This window comes from Gekko japonicus, unplaced genomic scaffold (assembly GCF_001447785.1).
Source record: "Gekko japonicus isolate JY-2015 unplaced genomic scaffold, Gekko_japonicus_V1.1 scaffold384, whole genome shotgun sequence".
Taxonomy (NCBI): domain Eukaryota; kingdom Metazoa; phylum Chordata; class Lepidosauria; order Squamata; family Gekkonidae; genus Gekko; species Gekko japonicus.
Window position 1 is genome coordinate 516,635 of NW_015175980.1, and position 21,053 is coordinate 537,687.

The following is a 21,053-nucleotide window of genomic DNA, read 5'->3' on the forward strand; positions in this document are numbered from 1 at the left end:
CGAAGATCATCAGTTACAGGTAAGCAACCTGTTTTTCTGCATTTAGGTAGGAAAAATCAATTGCATAGTTATAGGATGGGGGAGACTTGTCTTGGCGGTAGTATGTGCGAAAAGGATCTAGGAGTCTTAGTAGACCATACACTGAACGTGAGTTGTTAGTGTGATGCTGTAGCTAAAAAGGCAAATGCAATTTTGGGCTGTATCAACAGAAGTATAATGTCCAGACTATGCAAAGTGATTTATTCTGCTGTGGTTAGACCTCATCTAGAGTATTGTGTTCAGTTTTGGGCACCACAATTTAAGAAGGATATAGACAAGTTGGAACATGTCCAGAGGAGGGCAACGAAGATAGTGAGGGGTCTGGAGACCAAGTCCTATGAGGAAAGGTTGAAGAAGGAGTTGGATATGTTTAGCCTGGAGAGTAGATGACAGAGGTGATAATGATAATCATCTTCAAGTATTTGAAGAGCTGTCAATACAGAGGATGGTGCAGAGTTGTTTTCTGTTGCCCCAGAAGGTCGGACCAGAACCAGCGGGTTGAAATTAAATCAGAAGAGTTTTCGGATAAACATTAGGAAGAACTTCCTGACAAAGCGGTTCCTCAGTGGAACAGGCTTCCTCAGGAGGTGGTGGGATCTCCTTTGGAGGTTTTCAAACAGAGGCTAGATGGCCATCTGACAGCCATGCTGGTTCTGTGCATTTAGGCAGATCATGAGAGCAGGAAGCATTACATCAGTGCTTGATTCTTGTAGCCCTTTCTTATACACCCAGGGAAATGCTGATTGCCACTTTGGGGGTCAAGCAGCAATTTTTCTCAAGGCCAGTTTGGCCAGGGATCCTGGAGGTTTTTTGCCATCTCCGGGGCATGGAGCAGGGGTCACTAGCAGTGTTCCCTCTAAGCTGAGTTACTGTGAGCTAGCTCAGTTTTTTAGCCTCCAGCTCACACATTTTTGTCTTGGCTCAGGAAGGATGGCTCCAGAGCAAACTAAGGCTGCAGTCACACACACTAAGTAACACATTTTCAATCCACTTTCAATGCACTTTCCAACTGGATTTTGCCAGTTCACACAGTAAAATCCAGTTGGAAAGTGCATTGAAAGTGGATTAAAAGTACATTATTTAGTGTGTGTGTGATTGCAGCCTAATTTATGCCGTAGCCAAATTGCTCACTCACAACTTTAATGCGCATTATAGTAGCTGCGGTGGCTCTAGTGGTTAAGACGCTGAACTGCAGGGCTGTGGAAGGTCAGTAGTTCAGCAGTTCGAGACCTGGGTGCCGCATGATGGAGTGAGCTCCCATCTCTAGTTCCAGCTCCTGCCAACCTAGCAGTTCGAAAGCAAGAAATTGCAAGTAGATAAATAGGTACCACTTCGGTGGGAAGGTAACAGCGTTCCGTGCGGCTTGGTGTTTAGTCATGCCGGCCACATGACCACGGAAACGTCTTTGGACAGCACTGGCTCTTCGGCTTTGAAACGGAGATGAGCACCACAACCCTAGAGTCGGATTCGACTGGCTTTTGAGCAAGGGAACCTTTACCTTTACCTTTATAGTAGCTCACAAAAGTAGAATTTTTGCTCACAAGACTCCACAGCTTAGAGGGAGTACTGGTCACTAGGGGTGTGTGTGAGGGGGGAGGTAGTTGTGAATTTCCTGCATTGTGCAGGGGGCTGAACTAGATGACCCTGGAGGTCCCTTCCATCTATGATTCCTGCTCTTAAATGAGCAGCTGTAACCATGAGCTTGATAGCCTAGTATGATCTCACTTTAAAAAAAATTCTTTATTCGCCTACTCCAAAACCCTGTTCTAGTCTGTGTCTTATATTCCTTTGATTCCCGCTTCTCCCCATGCCTCCCCTAGAAGGCATGTTGCTGCCTCTGTGGAACCCCTGACAAACCCTGCTCTGCAGGACCAAGGGCTTTGTATTGTTACTAGTGTGGGACTGAGTCTGCCCACAGAGGCAGAAAGGCACAGCCAGCTCTGACTCGCTTCACCAGCAAAAGTCAGCAGTGCACATTAGTAGTACAAGGGGACTCTCCTGCCTTGAAGTCAGGTTTTCCCTTTTTATTTGGGAATGAAAAATTCGGACTATTACGGAAAATGACATTGCAGGGAGTTACATTCAGTAAGCAAAAACTTCATCTGGGAGACAAATCTGTTCGATATCAAATGATCAAGAATACAGGTCAGAAGCGCTTAAAGAAAAACCATCAGATAACCAGTCCAAATTATATGTCAAGCCGACAATCAAACCATTAAATTCCAACTTGATTCATGTTCGTTTAAACAAAAACAAAAATAGTTTGGTAACTGGTTTTTAACAGATTCAAATACATTATGTTCAGAGTTTCACAACTGCAATATAATACCTATAAGAAGTACATAGTTAACTTGTATTTTTAAACGTGCAATTTGCATACCCCATCTTCCAGAGTGGGTTCATTGATTTGACAACAGGTTGAACAAAATGCATTTAAATCCCCAACTATTTTCATCGTGACTTAGAGCAAAAAAGACAGTCTCGGGTAGTCCACTTTATCCCTCTCCAAGTAGTGAAAACCAAGAAGTATAAATTCCATTATAGAAAACTACTGTGTTTGCATGTAGAATCGTGTATTTAATGGCAACAAAGCTAGATACTCAGAAGTTAGTCTCACTTCAATGGAGCTTACTTTTAAGTAAGTACACCTAGGGTTGTAGCTTAAAGTGACCAAAGGCTTTACATTCCTAGACCAAATGTGTAGAGGTGCCAGGGACAGGCAGGGAAGGATATAGATGAATAGAAAGCAGAAAAATCTGGACCAAACAGAACTCTGGCAAAGCACATTTGTGCTTGTTTACTAAAATGAGAATCCAAGTATACTTACTTGGAAAGATCTAGAAATTTCATAGCAGCTGCTAACCTAGTTAAGTTGCACTTTGGGGTCAGAATGAGAACATCCAATCCCAGAAGCCTTTCCCTCCCACTCTGCTGCTCTCTTCTTGCTCAGTGGAAATATTTTCCCCTTCCCTGCCTCTGCAAGTCCTAATCTGCAACAGCCTGAGATGGCAGAATGGGCTGTACCACTTCAGCCATGCTGAATGCTTCCAGATGAGAACTCATGCAGGAGTCGAGGAGCACCTTAAAGGCTGAATTTAGTTAAGTCTTCAAAGCTCCTCTGTAATTTTGCTGGAACAGACTGAGGTGGCTGCCACCACTTTGAAGTTAACACCAGGAAGAGGTTCTACCCTACACTCTAGCAGGCTGTGCGAAGTTTGTAATTTACCAGGAATCAGTCATTTAGTGGAATTTTGGGAAATAAACCTGTTTGCTGTAGTCTGAAGTCTGTTCTTCCACCTGCAAGGTGTTGTACACGGAAGGGGCAATAGAATGGGGGTGGTGGTGGTGTATGTTTCTGCTTACTGCTACTCCTGCTTACTGAACCATCTGAACTGAACTAATTTTTAGTCTTCATTTGGGTTTAAGATACTCTTGGTTTGTGAATCGGTACATCTCCTTGCATTCAAGGATATCCTACTGTAGAAAGCCAGACACAGACTCCTACCATTAGGAACCGAAATGGATATTTTAACTCTTAAATATGCACTCTGCAGGGCTGACAATGTAAACAAAAGTATTGCACGTGTATCCACACAGCACTTGAAGCCCGAGAAAGGTATCTATAAAATGCAACCTTCTTTCGGCAGGAAGGAAAAATGAAACGTTCCTAGAGTGCATCCTACCCCTCTCAGCTCCTCTCCTATCCACCTGCGGGGTATATTGCTAATACTTCAACGTAATACTTTGCTCTCCCTGTCACATCTTTTACTTGGGAATTTACAAGCATTATGACCCACTTCATTATGCGAAACAACGTGAGTTCTCCTAGGATGGCCTCTGCCACTTCAGTGGTGGAAACAGACCTAAAGTTTGGGAACTTCATGATTACTTACTCTAACTGCCATCTGTATTCTTCCTCTGTCAAGCTATTCAGTTCAACTGCCACACTGCCGTGCCTTTTGACACTGGTGATTGGATTCATCACTGCTCCGTGTAGAAGTTACCCAGTAAAGCTGGGTAATCCGGAAGAACTGCTGCTGCGTGAGGCATTTGCTCCTTCACCCTGAAATCGCTCCAACATGCCCCCAGGTTCTGGTTGAGGCATGGTTTAAGACTGGAATACAAAACAGCAGGTCTTGTGAACCCTTGAGGGGGAAAAGGAGCAGGCGATCCACAGCTGCTGCCCTCCTAGGTCTGAAGTTATACGATGTTCGTGCCGAAGTCCCCTGGTGGCTGACAGGAAATGCAAGAGACACTTTCCTCGGCCAAGCTGTTCAGAGCTTTGAGCACAACGTCTGGCATATGATCCGTTATCATTTTCGGACTTATTAAAATGTTGCCAAAGGCAGTTTCTTTGGACCAGCTTGCGCTGTACTTGACATCTGAGGTGCACCATCTGGAAGGGGGAAAAACCGAACATGCATGAAGCTGCCTTACACTGATGGTCCATCCAAGTCAGTATTGTCAAGCTCAGACTGGCCAGCAGCTCTCCAAGCAGAGGTTTTTCACATCACCTACTGCCAGATCCCTTTTTTAATGGGAGATGCCAGGGATTGAACTAGGGATCCTCTGCATGCCGAGTGGATGCTCTACCACTGAGCCACAGGCCCTCCCCAGACTTTATTTATTTTATCTCCATTCTAGGTACTTTATTATGCCTCTGAAAACACCCCTGTCTACAGCATGCAGGGACAAGTCCTTACTTCTCCCCTCTGGCTAGTCTGCAGATGTTCTTGGAAAAAGGAAGAAAGAGAGACCCTATAGATCCAAAAACTGTAATCTGCCTGTACTGTGCTGCTTCTGTTGTTAACTAGCAATTAGGAGGTTGCGCCAGACAGAGGCAAGTGCTAGCCTACCTAGGGGGTGGGGCCCACAGCGTGCCTGCTTGCTTCTCCATCACTGGAGCAAGGGGTCCTTTTAAAAGAGGAAGGAGGCATCACCTTTTCAATCCAATAAGCTTCAGAGTATATACTTTAAAAAGAGAGGCAAATCCCAGGCAAGGTCCTTGGTCTAAGAAGCAGCTGAAGAATGTAGGAGGTGTTTCTCTGAAAGACTCCTCTACCAATACCAGTCTTCTTTTGCCAGAGGTGCAGAAAGGTTAGCTTAATGCTGGGGAACCTTCACTTCATACAGATCCTACAGCTACACCCTAAACACCCACCCTGGTTACGTGTTACAATTCAAAATGTGGAAAAGCTGCCTTGCAGGGAGGAAACCTAAGCACCCATCACAGTTCTATTCTCCAAGTGGCAAGACAGCAGAAGATAGTTTCCAGAAATCATTCATATTGCCTGGTTCTGTAAAGCTTTTTGTCTAAAAAAATATATCTAATAATGATAAACTGAGGAAAAGATCTTCTCTTGGTACAATCAGTCTGTGACAAGCCCCATAGAGAGGGGCGACAGAATATCTCCCCTATCAGCAGTTCTGTTTTTAGATTTCCTTTGCTGCTTTAACCCAAAGAAGCCAAGCAGCACCTCTTGCTACTCAGTCAGAAGCTAGAAAGACTGGGCTTGTTAAAATTTGCACAAACTAATATTAAGGCAGGGAAACTAAGAAGTGGGCTAGCTGCCCTCAGCAAGATATTTGGCTAATATGACCACTGAACACTGGTGGTCACTAGACAGGACCAGTTACAAATTATATTGGCACTGTACGAAAGAAGAGTCCAGACAGACTGTGAGCCACGCCAGGCATGTGCTGCTGTAGGAGGAAGCCTGTTCAAACTAGCTGAATATTCAAAATGAAAGCAGCAAACCCCTTGTGCCCTGGTCAGATCTAGCAGCCCAATTTCTGGGCCTGCACCAAACAGGCCAACAGAAGAGGAAACCAATTAAAACAGACCGAGGAACTACAGAGAATTAGTCCTGTCATGCCTGCAGGGAGCTGTAAGTTGCAAGTTTTCTGTACGCTCAGAACTAGAAATCTGGACCGCTTCATTTTGGGATAAGCCAGAAACGCTCATCTGTAGGACTCTGCAGCTAAGAGGCCCACATAGCTGCTGTGCACAGGTGACCATCCAGTACGAAAGAGATGCTGGGCGCATGCAGAGCCCACAGAAGGAATGCTTTTTGCCTGCCTCCCGTTTAAATCAGGACTCCAATATCAGAAAGTGACAGGATGGTGGTTTTAAACGGCCAGGACTTGTTCATGTAATACCGCACCCATCCCTCTCACTCCACTGCTTCTCTGGCTTTCACTGCACCAGCTGATGTGCAGCACATCTGTTCCCTCTGGAGATCTGGAAGAAGGATGGGGGGGGGAGAGAAAGGAGCACACTGGCTCTATCCCCACTTACCTCCTTGTGCTGTTTTCTTCTGTGATGTGGATGATTCTGCCTGGAAGGAACAAGGGAGGATACCGAAGCGGAGAATTCAAAGGCGACTCGTCCCCTGCTGGAGAAGTGTATGAAGGAGACTGATGAATCATGAGGCTCTCTTCGGCTAGGAGCGGCTGGCTCAGAGCATCCTGGCTTCTACCGTCCAGTTCAGTGGGGAAGTTATCGGGGTCTCCTCCAAATACTTCGTACCAGCAGCCGTGCAGCAGGATCTGGTACTGGATAAGGGGGGGACGGGGGACAACAGAAGGAGCACATGAGAAATGAGAGAGTTGTTTTTGCAAGGGGGATCGTACTGATTTGGGCACACACAACTTGGAAGTCCATCGACACCCACGTTCATTATGTGCTTTTCCAAAACAGAATGTGTGTGCGCTTCTTGAGTCTGCGTGACCACCCCAACCCTCACCTCACACACAATGACAATCAGATCCAAAGAAGAAACCTTTGAAACATGTCAGTTTTGATACAAGAGTTCCATTGCAAAGCTAGTGGTATAGATGCACAGAAGGATGCTGAGGCTTATACTAGCCCAAGGGGCTGATCTCCCCTCCCCCCCACAGACACACACTATCAAACTGTATTTGAAACTACATTGCCAAAAGTAGTGTACCAGCTAAGAAAAAGGGGATTTACTAAAGCCTGCAGAGGGCACAGAGCTAGTTTCACAGTTCGTTACATCCTCGTACACAGCACCAGACACAACTCAAGGAAAGCTCTCTGCAGGTTCACTTGCACCAGGACAAACGGCCCCCACTTCCAACCCATCTCTGCCCAACTAAATTGTATATCCATTCATGGGTTTTTTTTTTACCTTGGGCCTATTGCAGTTGGCAACTATTCTGACGATCCTTCTCTTCAGGTCTTCCATATTGGGCATACTTAGCCTGTTTGATACACAGGAATTGGGGGGGGGGGGTAGAAAAGGACAGACGTCTTTAGAGGGTGGCTCTCACCAAGATCACTGTCTTCAAATAAAGCCTCACAGTTAAGAATCCTCACCTTGGGACAACGTCCTTTCCGACAATGACCGACACGATGAATTGTTTAGTGTAGTCTGCCAGTGATTTACTTTAAAATGGAGAAAAGGGGGGGGGGTACAACAGGTTAAGCTGGCAGTAGGTTGAGTCCCCAGCACAGAATTACATCATCAGGGTCCTTCATAGCATGTTCCAACCACCCTTGCTCCATACCGATGTTCCAACCAATTTTTAAAATGAGAATGGTTGAGTGAAACGGCTGGCTCGATTCAATCTCTCCCCTTCACTCCAGCCCTCTTCTCCCACATGGCTTTTGTCCATGCAGGTCCCATGACACCCGGCACGGCCTTGTTTGTGGTCAGATGGGAATCCCCCCCCCCTTTTCACCAGTACAAAAGCTGCCTGGAATCCAACCTGTGGGTGTGTTGCACTAGTTCGAAAAATCAGTCCCACCAAATGGGCCCATGAAAAAGTCTACAGGGAAGACCTACGACGAGAACCAAAGCTGCTTCAGTTCACGCCAGTTCCTTCTAAACGTGACGACTGTTACCACTCCCCCCCCCCCCACACACACAAATTCATCGCACCTAATTCATCTCACACTTCTTCGTGGACTTTTACACATCTTTCTCTTACTTTTTAATACATCTTGCAGGTTGTCTCTTACCTCAATAAACCCCCTGGTGGAGAAAAGGCGTAACATCTTAGTGTTGGGAAAGCGTTTCTGAGCATAACGGCCAATATGGAGGCCGTTCCTCCTCCTAAGCTGTGGCCAACGACAACCAGTTTATATTCCTAGAAGCAAAAAGCAACAGTGTTAGAAAGACGGAGGTGCCGTGGCTCAGTGGTGGAACACGTGCGTTGCACCTGGCATAGGGGTGCCCAGGCTCAATCCCCAGCCTCTTCCTGGCAGATACCCGGTCCTCCTTGGCCAATGCCGGGGCCTTCACTGCCTGAGTGCCAGGAGAGCCTGTGCCAACCAGAGGGAAAGCCGCTCTGTTACGACGCTGCGCTGTAACGCACCAGGAAAAGGGAAGTGCGAATATGGTAGCCGTGACTCACGGGAGCAATGGTGAAGGCTTGATTCAAAATCCCGTCGTTTATTAGTCTTCTGTAGATGTAGTTGGCTGCCTGGGTTATCCCCTAGGAGACAGGGATGGCAAGTTGATGGAAACAGCAGGCAGCACCACTGGGAAGCCGCCCATGTTGGCAGGACAAATGATGACGCTCTGTCAGCGGCGATTTCAGGAGGGGTCACCACTCACCGCCCCGCCTCCACCCCTTGCTCCACCCTCCCAAAGTTGCCACAACAATTCTCCTCCTTCTGGCACCCACTCACCCACCTCCTACATTACTTCATTGTCTAATGGATCCATCTGATCCCTGAACAAGCCTCTTCCAAATAGGGACCGAAGTTCAGAAAGGCAAATGCCATTTGCAACAACTAGAGCAACTGAAACACAAGGCAAGCATTCGCAAGCGCAGGACTGCAGCTCCCTGCTGGCTCTTCTTCAGCAAGGGGAGAGAGAAAGAGAGGCAGGGGGAAAAAGGCTAGCTAGGAAACTGGCTCCATGAGCAACACTCACACAGAACACATGCATTCTGGCTTTACTGGGTTCACAAAAAGAAATATCCCCAGAAATACTTGCCGACCTTGTGTACAAGACCGTTTTCCAGAATATCTTCTAGAGTTATGGTTTCGCAATCTGCTGAGAGATCCGTGAGGATATCCTGAATGGAAAGAAAGGAAGCACAGACCAAGTATTTCCAATGCTTGCTGGATCTCTCTGTGATCAAGTGTCGGAGTCATACAGAGAGGACGGCAGCAGCCCACAGAAAGTCCTCACAGCAGACCTCTTGCGAACAGTGTGTCTTCAGACATTTGCATGTTGTTATCAGAAGCTGCAGGGGGCTCTTTTCGCATTGGATGGTGCCGAACTTCACAGGAGTGTAATAAAAAGGTGGCTTCTGACAAAATATGTATAAATACAAATTGCCTGAACTTGGTTTCTACCCACTGAAAATGCTGCCAATACGTATGGAAATAAAGTATGTTATGCAGGGCAGTGTATACACACATGCCATGAATTTCATGTACACAGCTGCTTAAAGCAATGTTGTTCTTGTACAGGTGTCCCGTTGCCTTGCCACACAGAGGCTGACCCCGAAGCCCCACCTCAATTTCCCACCCTACCCCTCTCACACCACTCATGCTGCTGACTAAACACTTCAGAATGAGCTACCTTTGACCTATCACCAGCAAACACACACATCAAGCTGTTTGCAAAAAAAATACTACCTCAAAGGACAGAGTTCCTCTCACGGCAACCACGATGGCCTCTTTCTTGTGATCCAGCGCAACAAAGAACGGGATCTCAAAGATCTGAAATGCAAGGAAGGATGTGTGAAAAAGCGAGACTCCACTTGCTGGGCTAGGCGGCTTAGCTTCGCGCAGCACCAGAGGCCTCCAGAAGGGCTTGTAAAACAAATCATGACAGGGAGACCCACTCGGTTTTGGTCCCTTTCTCTCTGACTTCTTGGTGTTGACAATCATCTCCGAATGTGGAAGTTGCAGGTTTAGCCATCGTGCTGGTAGCCACAGACAGAGACCTCTCCCACGCAAATCTCCCTTCATAGTGCCGTTAGTGGCCATCGCTTCATTCTGTGGCAGTCCATGACACCTTATGACCGGAGCCCCTACACAATCAGAGCAGGATTCTCCCACTTCCCCCTCCTGCTGCAACCCATGAAGCCCGGGGGGGGGGGGATCCTTATGAACAGCACAGGGGCCAAAGACCAAGGGAAGAATCAGCAAAAATCACACACAGGCACCCTGCTGACCGAAATGCCCTCTATCTGCTGGAAATGGGCTACAGGATTCAAGCCACAGTGACATTATCGGTTAGGGTAGCTGCCCATGAGAGTTTGTATTCTGAAGAAGCCATTGTGTTTCCTAGTCACTGTTAAAAATGATTAGGCAGAGGAAGCTTAAGAAACACAACTGCTTCAACTCCTACAATGTAATCCTCCTAAGCAGGTCTACTCGGAGTCCTACAGAAGTCCACTCAATGGGGCTTACTCCCAGGCAAGTGCTTTTAGGATTACATTGTAAGTTCTCTGTTGCTAAAGATTTTGCAGGCATTCTCATCAGGTCAAGTTCTTTGTGTATAACATTAACGTGGAATCAAGCTGTGGAACTCACAGCTATGGGACGGCATGACGGCCCCCCGCATCAATGGCTTCTCAGCACCTGGGGAATCTCTTGTGTTTCCATGCCTATCAAGAACTCACGAAGAGTGAACAAGAAAATCTAGTAAGTCAAAACTGCTTACTCTATTGTGAAAGCTGACATGAATGAAGTCTCTGTACTGCAGCCCCGTTATTTGCAAGATGGATCCAAAGTGCAGGTTCAGATGGTCACTGCCAACGATATCTGCCTCTACTGGGCTGTTTCTACAACTTAGAGGCGAGAAAGCAGAAACCAAGACTTGAACATTCAAATGAGCGGGATGTCCTCTGAGAAGCAGAAGCACATGCCCCACCCTCCAAAATAAAGTTTACATTTCCTGGCACATCACACCCCAAGAGGCTACAATTCCATGCACATCTCCCCGGGAGAAAGCACCACTGGACTCAGCAGGACTTGCTTCTCAATGAACCTACACAGGATTGTGCTTTACGCTCCTGAACTGCATTCAGCTGATAATTTTCACAGCTGTAAGCAGTGATGGACAAATCTCTCTCCTTTGGACTGGGAACTGGCTTGCCAATTAAAGCATCCTTAGGGAATGCTGTAAACAAAGATCAGCCCCCCCCCCCCTCCCGGAGAGGAATTAAATTGTAAAGCAAAATTCTGGACACATGCAGAATACACATTTCGCTTAAAAGTCTGCTTGGGACAATAACCACAGGCCTAAGCAAATGTACCCAAAGGGCGATTTGTTAAGGTTCCAGGGAACTGTGAGCAAACTCAGAGAAGAGCTGTAACTTGAAGGGGAAAGGGAGCTGTGTACTCCTTGAGCTGGTCAAGCCAAGCTCTGGGAAGCTCACCAACCCAACATGGCCTAACCCTTAAGCTAAAAGATTCTGGTTCTATAGTACAAGCCTATTTGGAAGGTCTTGCAAAAATGACAGCTGAATTTATGGCACATCCAAGCATCACAGATTAGGCACAACCTCACAGAAGGGGCCAGGGCTCAATGGCAAAACACCTGCTTTGGATGCAGGAGGTCTGGGTTCAATTCCCAGCACCACCAGTTCTCAGGCAGCAGGTGTCAGGAAAGACCTTGCTCTGCCCGAAACCACTCAGCATAGGCAATACCAAGCTAGAGAGTCCAATCAGGTACAAAAGCAACTTCATGTATCCCAATCCAGGCAAATACCAGTTTCAGCACCATCATACTGAAGCAGCCACTGCCCTCACAACAAAGATGTCCACAGAAAGTAACGTGCTGACCCAGTTTGGTTAATGTTGCAGGCAACAGGTTCAAGCCAGCATCTCCCTAGTGTCTGAGAGCAGAGGCGTGTCCACGTCTGAGTTCAAAGTTGTAAGTAACACCCCCACTGTGACCTGAAACGGAAACCCTTCTGGCCACAGGAGCAATTGCTATGAGGAGCCCTTCCTTCCCCACAAACCATTTCTCTGCTTCAGTCACTAATCTGGACGTGCCTTTTGGCTGTTAAGATACACTCCCAGAGCCTTGACCTCAATAGGCCAGGCAAGCCTGATCTTGTCAGATCTCGGAAGCTAAGCAGGGTCAACTGTGGTTAGTGCTTGGATGGGAGACTTCCTTGGAATACCAAGTTGGGAGAACCAGAGGCAGGCTTGATTCAGCCACCTCACTGAATATCCTCCAGGCCCCCAGTAGGGGTCAGTCATCAGAGGTCGACATGACTTCCAGATGCAGACACACACGCACTCACAAATACAAAACAAACGAACAAAAAAGATAAGCCCCAGACCAGCCACCTTAAAAAGATAATTACTCTTCTCACCATTAATTGCCATGCTTTTCAAAGACATACAAAGCTAATGGTATATAAATAAGATAAGAAACATTCATATTTAAATTTGATAAATAAGATAAGAAACATTCATATTTAAATTTGATTTCCAGTAGACCAGTCCAGCTACAGTAGGCCCTTCTAAAACACCTTTTGGTGGTTGTTTGTGGTTACACGGATGACTCCACAGTCCCAGGAATGGCTGAGCGGGGCAGCTGAGGACAGGCAGCCTTCCCCTACCTCTGGGTCCCCCTTTTTGACCCCGGTGCTTCTCTGCACGGCCTTGGCTGACCAAGCACGACTGTGAGCAAAGGGCCTGCCTTTCCAGTTCTGAGAAAGGGCCTGGACAGCTGGGAGAACTAGAGAGCCCGACCCTCCACGGCACGCCGCAACTTCCCTCACAGTGAATCTCCAGAAATTTATGGGCAACGTGCAACTTTAAGACCCGGCCGAATTGACTCCTCAGACTGCGCACCAACCTACCAGCCACTTCTAAGCTTGCAGGGCCCCGTAAAAGGGTTCGTCATGATGTAGTACGGCCAGCCGTAAGTGGCTGCGGCAAACTTCATATAGTGCGCAGCATTTTCTATCTCGGCATCCAGATCATCAGCCTGGGGAAGAGCAGAGAGAGAGAGCTCACGGTTTGCGGCGGCCCACTGTTCCCAACGCGACGAAAACAGAGGGAATCGAGACAGCGCTCCTAATGCAGAGGGAGCTGGGGTGGGAGCCTTTTAAAGCCCCTTCTGCTCAGAACACACTCCCTCAACCCAAGCGAGTGGCCAAGCCTTCCAGCCAGGAGAAGCGGCCACACACGGGTGTTCTGCCCAGCAGAGAGAGCAAAACTACTTTGTGCCGTCTACTACAGCAGGTGGGAGGGATCCTCCAAACACTGAGGGCAACGTGGACGTGAGTCTTCCCTGCCCTCCCCCTTCCTCCAGAAAGCGGACGGTGGCGGTTGCGAATCCCTTCTGGACAAGACGTCACAGTAAGGGAAGAGGGATCGGGTGCAACCACCATCACCCCATAGGGCCAGAGTGCTTCCGCCACGCAAGAGCTCCACTGGCGGAAGAAGAAAGCCACAATCCTCAGCTTCCCAGAGGTGTCCCGAAAGTGTCAGACAGGATTGGCAGCAACACCAGCATCGCAGCTCCTGGGCGCTGGGATCTCACAGGCTTCTAACAGCCACACAACGCCTCTGGCCCTGCTAAGAGACCTAGACGTAAGTCTGACAGGGTCCGGGGAGGCTTACCACAGGAGACAGAGGGGACTGAATCAGCACCTCCTCCGGTTCTTTAGGGCAGTTCTCCACCTTGTCTTGCTCCTGGTGGAGCAGAGTCAGACCCGCGGCCACATCACTAGGCACCAGGTCGGTGTCCTGCAGACAGAAAGAGACACATTGTTTCAGAAAGGGAACCGACACAAACGGTCAAGCGTATCTGCAAAACATGCCTGGGAAGGAAACCGAGACACGTGCTCTCATCACTTTTCAGAACCGGGATACCTATTACACTAGAACAAACTCTGAGTCCAGTGGCACCTTTAAGGCCATGAAAGCTTCTACCCAGAATTAAACTTTGTTGGTGTCAAAGGTGCCACTGGACTCAAATTTTGTTCTGTTGTTTCAGACCAACACAGCTACCCATCTGACTCTATCTTAATAGTACATTGTCGCCAGAGAGGCCTTCGTTCAGTTTGAGCCAGCAGGGTGTCGTGGTTAGGAGTGTCAGACTAGGACGGGGGAGACCAGGATTTAAGTCCGCTCAGACTCTGTTCTTCAGACATGAAGCTAATTACTCCGTCTAGTCTACCTCACAGAGAGGATAACAGTGGAGGAGAAGGATAACCACTTATGCCATCTGAATAGCTTGTAGGAACAGCAAGATAAAAATGCGATAAATGGGAGGAAATGGGGGGGGCCTCTAACACTTCCTGGCATTGCCCCATTTACCACACATTCAAGGGTGTTGTGTAGCAGTTTATGTGCAAACCAATGCTCCCTCTAAGCTGAGGAGTCTTGTGAGCAAAAATTCTACTTTGTGAGCTATCGGCATTAAAGTTGCAAGCAAGCCATTTGGCTACTGCATAAATTAGTTTGCTCTGGAGCCATCCTTCCTGAGCTGACACAAAAAATTATAAGCCGGAGGCTAAAAACATGTGAGCTAGCTCACACTAACTCAGCTTAGAGGAAACACTGGTGCAGACTCCCTTACATGAGATTTGTAACTTCCATTTTTCCAGCACATGGATCACGCATACCGGGAAGTATGCACACAAGCTTTGCACCTGGAAGGCTGCATGGAAATTCAAAGCAATCAGGCCATTTCACAATCCGAATACTAGAAGAACAAGCCTTAATTATTTTTTCTTTCACTGCTTCCCAGAACACCAGCGATACACTTGGCATATCAGATGTGGCACTTTCTCTGCCTACTTCCACGGCAGCCAGAAGGCCCTTCCTTCTCAATCAAGGGGGCTGTGGCTCACAGGAAGAGCCTCTTGCTTTGAATGCAAAAGTTCAATCTCTGGCATCTCCAGTGAAAACGACCAGACGATAGGTGATGTGAAAGACCTCTCCCACGAGCCCTGGAGAGCTGCAGCCAGTCAGAGAAGTCAATGCTGACCTTGCTGGATCAATGGTTCAATGTAAGGTAGGTTTCGCGTGCATGCGTACCACCAGCCTTCACACACATGCCTTGTGGTTCAAAAGGAAAAGGATTTGAGGCATTTCATTTTTCCTTTGTTTAAAAACTATACAAGAGCGCTGTTTGATCAGACCAGGCTAGTGTTCCTGGAAGGCCTATAAATAGGGATGGGCACGAACTGGCTCATGAATTCAAGTTTGTGACGAGTTTCGGCTGGTTCGTGAGCTCAGGTTGGGGCAGGTCAACTGGGACAAACATTCAAGCAGTTTGTGGCGATTCATGAATGGATACATTTCCAGACAGTCTCCACTCAATCTAAATGCTTACTAAACTTCAAAACAACAGAGGGGTGGAACTTGGAGGGCATGTAAAGGAGCATCCGGGGGAGGTCCCCTGCAACTTTGATGTCTCTAGTTTGCACAGGATACGTTCTATACACTCCTGAAACAGCACCTGTCATTTCCCCAGAAAGCACTTTCCCGGGGGCACCTTCTTTGGGGGGCTGTAACTCGGACCCCATAAATCCAATCCTCACCAAACTTGGAGGGCAGGTAGAGGAGACCCCCTGCAAGATTGGTGTCTCTAGCATGCCGGGGGAGGGGGGCATTCGACCATGTCACAAACCAAGCCGGTTCATTGGCAGCTAAAAGAACTTCGTGGTCTCTGTGCTTCACACCAATGGGATCTAGTGCGCCTGCGCTGGATCGATCCAGCGCAGGCGCACTAGATCCATTGGTGTGAATGCACAGATGACCACTCGAAGATCACCAGTTACTGGTAAGCAACCTGTTTATTTTCTTTGTGGTCTCAGTGCTTCACACCAATGGATCTACTGCGCCTGCGCTGGATCGATCCAGCGCAGGCGCACTAGATCCCATTGGTGTGAATGCACAGATGACCACTCGAAGATCACCAGTTACTGGTAAGCAATCTGTTTTTCACGACAGTTCATGGTTTGCACACCAGGCACGCCACGAACCGAACTGCATTTTCCTGGTTCGTGCCCATCCCTATCTATAAAAGCAGGCCATGACTAAGGCCACTCCCCTGTGGCTGCCTCCCAGCATGGGTATTCAGAAGTATTTTACCAATGAACAGAGAGTTTCTATTTAGTCCTCAGAACTGACAGACCTGTCTTTGGCAATATGCTTAATGCCCTTTTAAGACTCTCTAAGAGATATCATAACATCCTGTGGCAGTGAGTTAACTTTGTTTTGTCTGCCCATCGACTTCATTGGGTGTCCCTGAGTTCTACTATTATGGAGGAGGAGGTCTCAATCTACTGCCCCCCTTGCATAATTTTATAAATCTCTATAATGTCTCCCTTCTTACCGAGAAGTAGTCACGGAAGAACTCAGCAATGCTGGTAAAAGCAACTCTGTGGTCATCGTTTTGCACAATGCAACAACACAGTAACCGGATCCTTTTCTCCCAGACTCTGGTTGCTGTCTTCTTGACGTTGTAAAACAGCTGGTCTGACTGACTGCTCTCCAAGTTGCGACTGGGACAACTGGAAAGGTACAAGGTCTTTTTCCCACCGAGCGGATCAAAGACGATGACAACTGCCACAACGGTGAAGACAATAATTATCCAGCTGCCAAGCAAAGTGGAAGAGGAGCCATATAAATGCGGGTCAGATTAAAATATCCAATCAGCAAAGAGGGGCAGGACATCCTTACCTGGCAATCACTGTCCCAAGTATGGTATTTATCACAGTCCTGTCACAATCGATGTTGCGGTCTGACACCCAAATGGTTCCTACAATAGCCCAGATCAGCTCTGGCAAGTAGAGGGCCAGGCGCAGGTAGAGCAATTTAGGAAGAGACTTCCTTGGCCCAGGGTTGGAAATTGTTCCTGAAAGGTATAGCTGTAGTGAGTGGAATACCAGTGAAATGAATCCAGAAGTTTTCAGAGCAGCAACATTATTTTACTACTAGGCGCAAGGCCTGTTGCAGGAAGAGAGGCAATGAGCCCTAGAGAGAGGCCGCCGGAGGGCCCCCTCCACGCACTGGCAAAGGAGAGCACGGCGGCTCCCTGGCGGCCAGGCTCGTGCCTCCCCCTGCCACATGCTGGAGGCGGAGGAGCAAGCCAGCCGGCCTTGTCCCTCCTCTGTCGGCGCACTGGAGGTGGCGGCTGCCAAAGGCGGCAGGCCTCGCCCATCCACAGCGCTGTGCACCGGCGGCAGCAGGCCCAGCCAGGCAGGCTGGCTCCTTCCCCGACCTCCCGCCCGCTTGCTCGAGGGCCCAGCATGGCAAGGCAGCCGGCCTCGCCCCTCTCCCCACCGGCCACCCGAGCAAGCGGCGCATGTAGTGGTGGAGCGGCAGCAAGCAAGGGATGGCTGCTCGCCGCCTGTTCCAGCCGTGCGCGCGCCAAGCCAGCTAGCCTCGTCCATCCCCCCCCCCCCCCCGCCCACCGCCCCCCCGGTCCACCCCATAGGCCAGTGGCCACTCCAAATCCCTTTTATTATAAGGAGAGATAGCGATTAACAGAAGGGCATGACTTCTGTCATTCTCTAAAGCCACTATTAAGGTCTCCCACAGACGAGGCAGAGCTTTCTGTGCCAGGGGACTCCCCAGGTACGCCGTAATATAAGATACAATTAACCAAAAGGAAAAAAATACACACACACCCTAGTGAGTACTGTAAACTTGTAGGGAACAGAGAAAGGTGTGTGCGTATAGAATCCAAATACTAACAATGTATTTGAGAGTCAACTGACTCTAAACTGGGAGAACTGGGTTTGATTCCCCACTCCTTCACATGCAGCTACTGGTCTGACCTTGGGTCAGTTACAAGTTCTTTCAGAGCTGTTCTCTCACAAGCAGTTCTCAAAAGAGCTCTCTCAGCCCCACCTACCTCACAGAGTGTTTGTTGGCAGGAGGGGAAGGGAAAGTAGGTTGTAAGGTGCTCTGAGACTCCTTTGGGTAGTGAAGGGTGGGATATAAATCCAATCTCCTCTTCTCTTCTATTTTAAGAGCATAAGAGCCCTGCTAGATCAGACCAGTGTTCCATCTTGTCCAGCATCTTGTCTCACAGAGGCCAACCAGTTCCTCTGGAGGCATAGGGGCTGAGGCCTTCCCCTGATGTTGCCTCCTGGCTCTGGGATTCAGAGATTTAGTGCCTCTGAATGTGGACGTTTCCCCTCAGCCACCATGGCTAGTAGTCATTGATAGACTTCTCCATGAATCTATCTAATCCCCTTTTGAAGCCATTTCTTCCTGCGGCCATCACTGCATCCTCTGGCAGTGAATGTGTCACTCTCTGTGTAAAGTAGTACTATCCTTTTGTCTGTCCTGAATCTACTGCCCATCAGCTAGTCTTTTGTTCTGGTCTTCAGTTCTAGTCTTTTATTTTGTTCCCCTTCAAGCTATAACGGACTGTTTATAGCACCAATTTTTTGTGTTAATACCAGTGCACACAGCATTATGCAATATTTGTACAAATGCCAAAAGAGCCACTGTATTCAGTCTAAAGACTAACACGTTTATCACAACCTAAGCCCTTTTTTTTTGTGAGCCAGAACCCACTTCCATCAGAGGCACGAAGCATTGACATCGGCGGGCTTAGAAAGGTGAAACTCTGCTTAGGACCTCACTGCAGCTTTAGTCTGGTGCTGGGAAGTGCCGTCAAGGTGATGCCGATTTATGGTGACCCCATAGGAGGCCTTCAAGGCAAGAGACGTTCAGAGGTGGTTGGCCATTGCCTGCCTCTGCGTAGCAACCCTGGACTTCCCCGGGGGTCTCCCATCCAATGTTCCCTCTCATCGTTGGAGTCTTGTGAGCAAAAATTCCACTTTGCGAGCTGCTGGCATTAAAGTTGTGAGCGAGCGATTTGGCTACTGCATAAATTAGTCTGCTCTGGAGCCCCATCCTTCCTGAGCGGAGGCAAAAATCTGTGAGCCGGAGGCTAAAAAACTGTGAGCTAGTTCACACTGACTCGGGCTTACCTTGCATGCTGATATAAACGATGGCAGATAAAGTGCAGATGATGGCTGCCAGGAGAATGAGGAGGACCAGGATGTAACTGTGCAACAGCCTCCCACCAGGACAGTCCAGCTGCGCTTTGTGCATCGAATACAAAACCAGAATGCCAATCCACCTAGGGGGAGAAAAGTACGGGAGGATTAAAAAGCAAAAAAATACAAAGGCATCAGCTAGGCAGGAACATTCTGCCTCCCTGCAGAGTCACATCTTTATTTAAATCACAATGGTGAATACAAACACACATATACACACACACGCAGAGAGAGAGAGAGAGAGAGAGAGAGAGAGAGAGATCTAGTCCATTTGATCAGAGTCGCTGAAGAAGCCCACTGGAGTCTATGGTAGTTTTTGTGCGGCAGAGGCAGAAATAAGTCACGGCAGGTCCTTAACCTCAGCACCTGCAATTCAAAACAGGGCCATACATATTTAAACCAATAAAGTAATCTTTTCTCTCTTCCCCAGTCAGTATCAGTGAAAGCCATCTCTTAAAGAGCAAAGAGTAACACCTAATTAACATTACACAACCATTTAGCTCTTCCGGAAACGAGGCAGTTTATGGAGATCGGAGCTTGTCATCACACGGGCTTGCCTAGCATAGCTCATACTTCTGGGTCATGAAATGTCAACATGTGTTCCAAACCAGGGGTTATAAACCATCCTACCTTTGTGGCTTCTATCTTGCTTGTTCAGGGGATGCTTGCACTGGATCCTCCCCTCCAGATCTCTGTCTTAATATTGTTTTTCAGTGGCATTACTTATTCTTGAAACCTACAGCATTGTTTCAACTGGGAGCCATGACAGCTAATCTGCATTTAAACTGGGTAGCCGTGTTGGTCTGAAGCATGGGAGTCGAACTCATTTGTTATGAGGGCCAGATCTGACATAAATGAGACCTTGTTGGGCCGGGCCATGTGTGTCATAAAATGTAATGGCAGGAGGCGGAGATATAAACTTTATAAAGGACACACAAAGATTTTTTAAACTTAAAATAAAAGCATGCTTAAAACATTCGGTCTGTAAGCTGCAAACCTACTTTTGATTTATTGACATCCACCACAGAAATCTCATGCTCAGAGTTCTGAGTCTAGAACCCAGGTTAAAACAGGAAATGAACATAAGAGCATAAGAGACGCCAATGTTGGATCAGGCCAAAGGCCCATCCAGTCCAACACTCTGTGTCACACAGTGGCCAGAAATACCAGTGCCATCAGGAGGTCCAGCAGTGGGGCCAGGACATTAGAAGCCCTCCCACTGTTGACCCCCCCAAGCAACAAGAAGACAGAGCATCACTTGCCCCAGAGCCCCTAGCTATACCTTGTGGCTAATAGCCACTGATGGACCTCTGCTCCATATGCTTATCTAATTCCCTTTTGAAGCCATCCATGCTTGTAGCACCCACCACTTCCTGTGGCAGTGAATTCCAAGTGTTAATCACTCTTTGGGTGAAGAAAGAGCATCACTTGGCCCAGAGCCCCTGTCTATACCTTGTGGCTAATAGCCACTGATGGACCTCTACTCCATATGCTTATCTAATTCCCTTTTGAAGCCGTCCATGCTTGTAGCTGCCACCACCTCCTGTGGCAGTGAATTCCATGTGTTAATCACTCTTTGGGTTAAGAAGTACTTCCTTTTATCTGTTCTAACCCGACCACTCAGCAATTTCATTGAGTGCCCATGAGTTCTTGTATTGTGAGAAAGGGAGAAAAGTACTTCTTTCTCTACCTGCTCTATCCCATGCATAATCTTATAAACCTCAATCATGTCTCCCCTCAGTCGTCGTTTCTCCAAGCTAAAGAGCCCTAAGCGCCTTAACCTTTCCTCATAGGGAAAGTGTTCCAACCCTTTTATCATTCGAGTTGCCCTTTTCTGCACTTTTTCTAAAGCTCTAATATCCTTTTTAAGGTGTGGTGACCAGAACTCCACACAGTATTCCAAATGAGGTCGCACCATTGATTTATATGTCTCGACATTGTCAGTGAGTTATCTACTACAACTCCAAGATCTCTCTCTTGATCACTCTCTGCCAGTTCAGACCCCATCAATGTGTATTTATATTTAGGATTTTTGG

The 21,053-nt window shown here is 47.8% G+C and overlaps 1 protein-coding gene across 1 annotated transcript in view; it reads right to left on the reverse strand.

Moving 5' to 3' along the window:
- Positions 1–2,046: 2,046 nt before the first annotated feature.
- The window catches only part of DAGLB (diacylglycerol lipase, beta), a 25,594-nt gene continuing 6,587 nt past the window's right edge, over positions 2,047–21,053 (reverse strand). Inside the window, exons 3-16 of the mRNA XM_015426198.1 lie at positions 18,949–19,100; positions 16,682–16,856; positions 16,335–16,596; positions 13,610–13,735; positions 12,844–12,971; positions 10,689–10,815; positions 9,656–9,739; positions 9,010–9,087; positions 8,419–8,499; positions 8,024–8,151; positions 7,379–7,447; positions 7,191–7,263; positions 6,338–6,594; positions 2,047–4,435 (exon numbers count right to left, since the gene is read on the reverse strand). Coding sequence (XP_015281684.1) covers positions 4,240–4,435; positions 6,338–6,594; positions 7,191–7,263; positions 7,379–7,447; positions 8,024–8,151; positions 8,419–8,499; positions 9,010–9,087; positions 9,656–9,739; positions 10,689–10,815; positions 12,844–12,971; positions 13,610–13,735; positions 16,335–16,596; positions 16,682–16,856; positions 18,949–19,100 — 1,936 coding nt within the window. The 3' untranslated portion in view covers positions 2,047–4,239. The remainder of the gene's footprint in view (positions 4,436–6,337; positions 6,595–7,190; positions 7,264–7,378; positions 7,448–8,023; positions 8,152–8,418; positions 8,500–9,009; positions 9,088–9,655; positions 9,740–10,688; positions 10,816–12,843; positions 12,972–13,609; positions 13,736–16,334; positions 16,597–16,681; positions 16,857–18,948; positions 19,101–21,053) is intronic.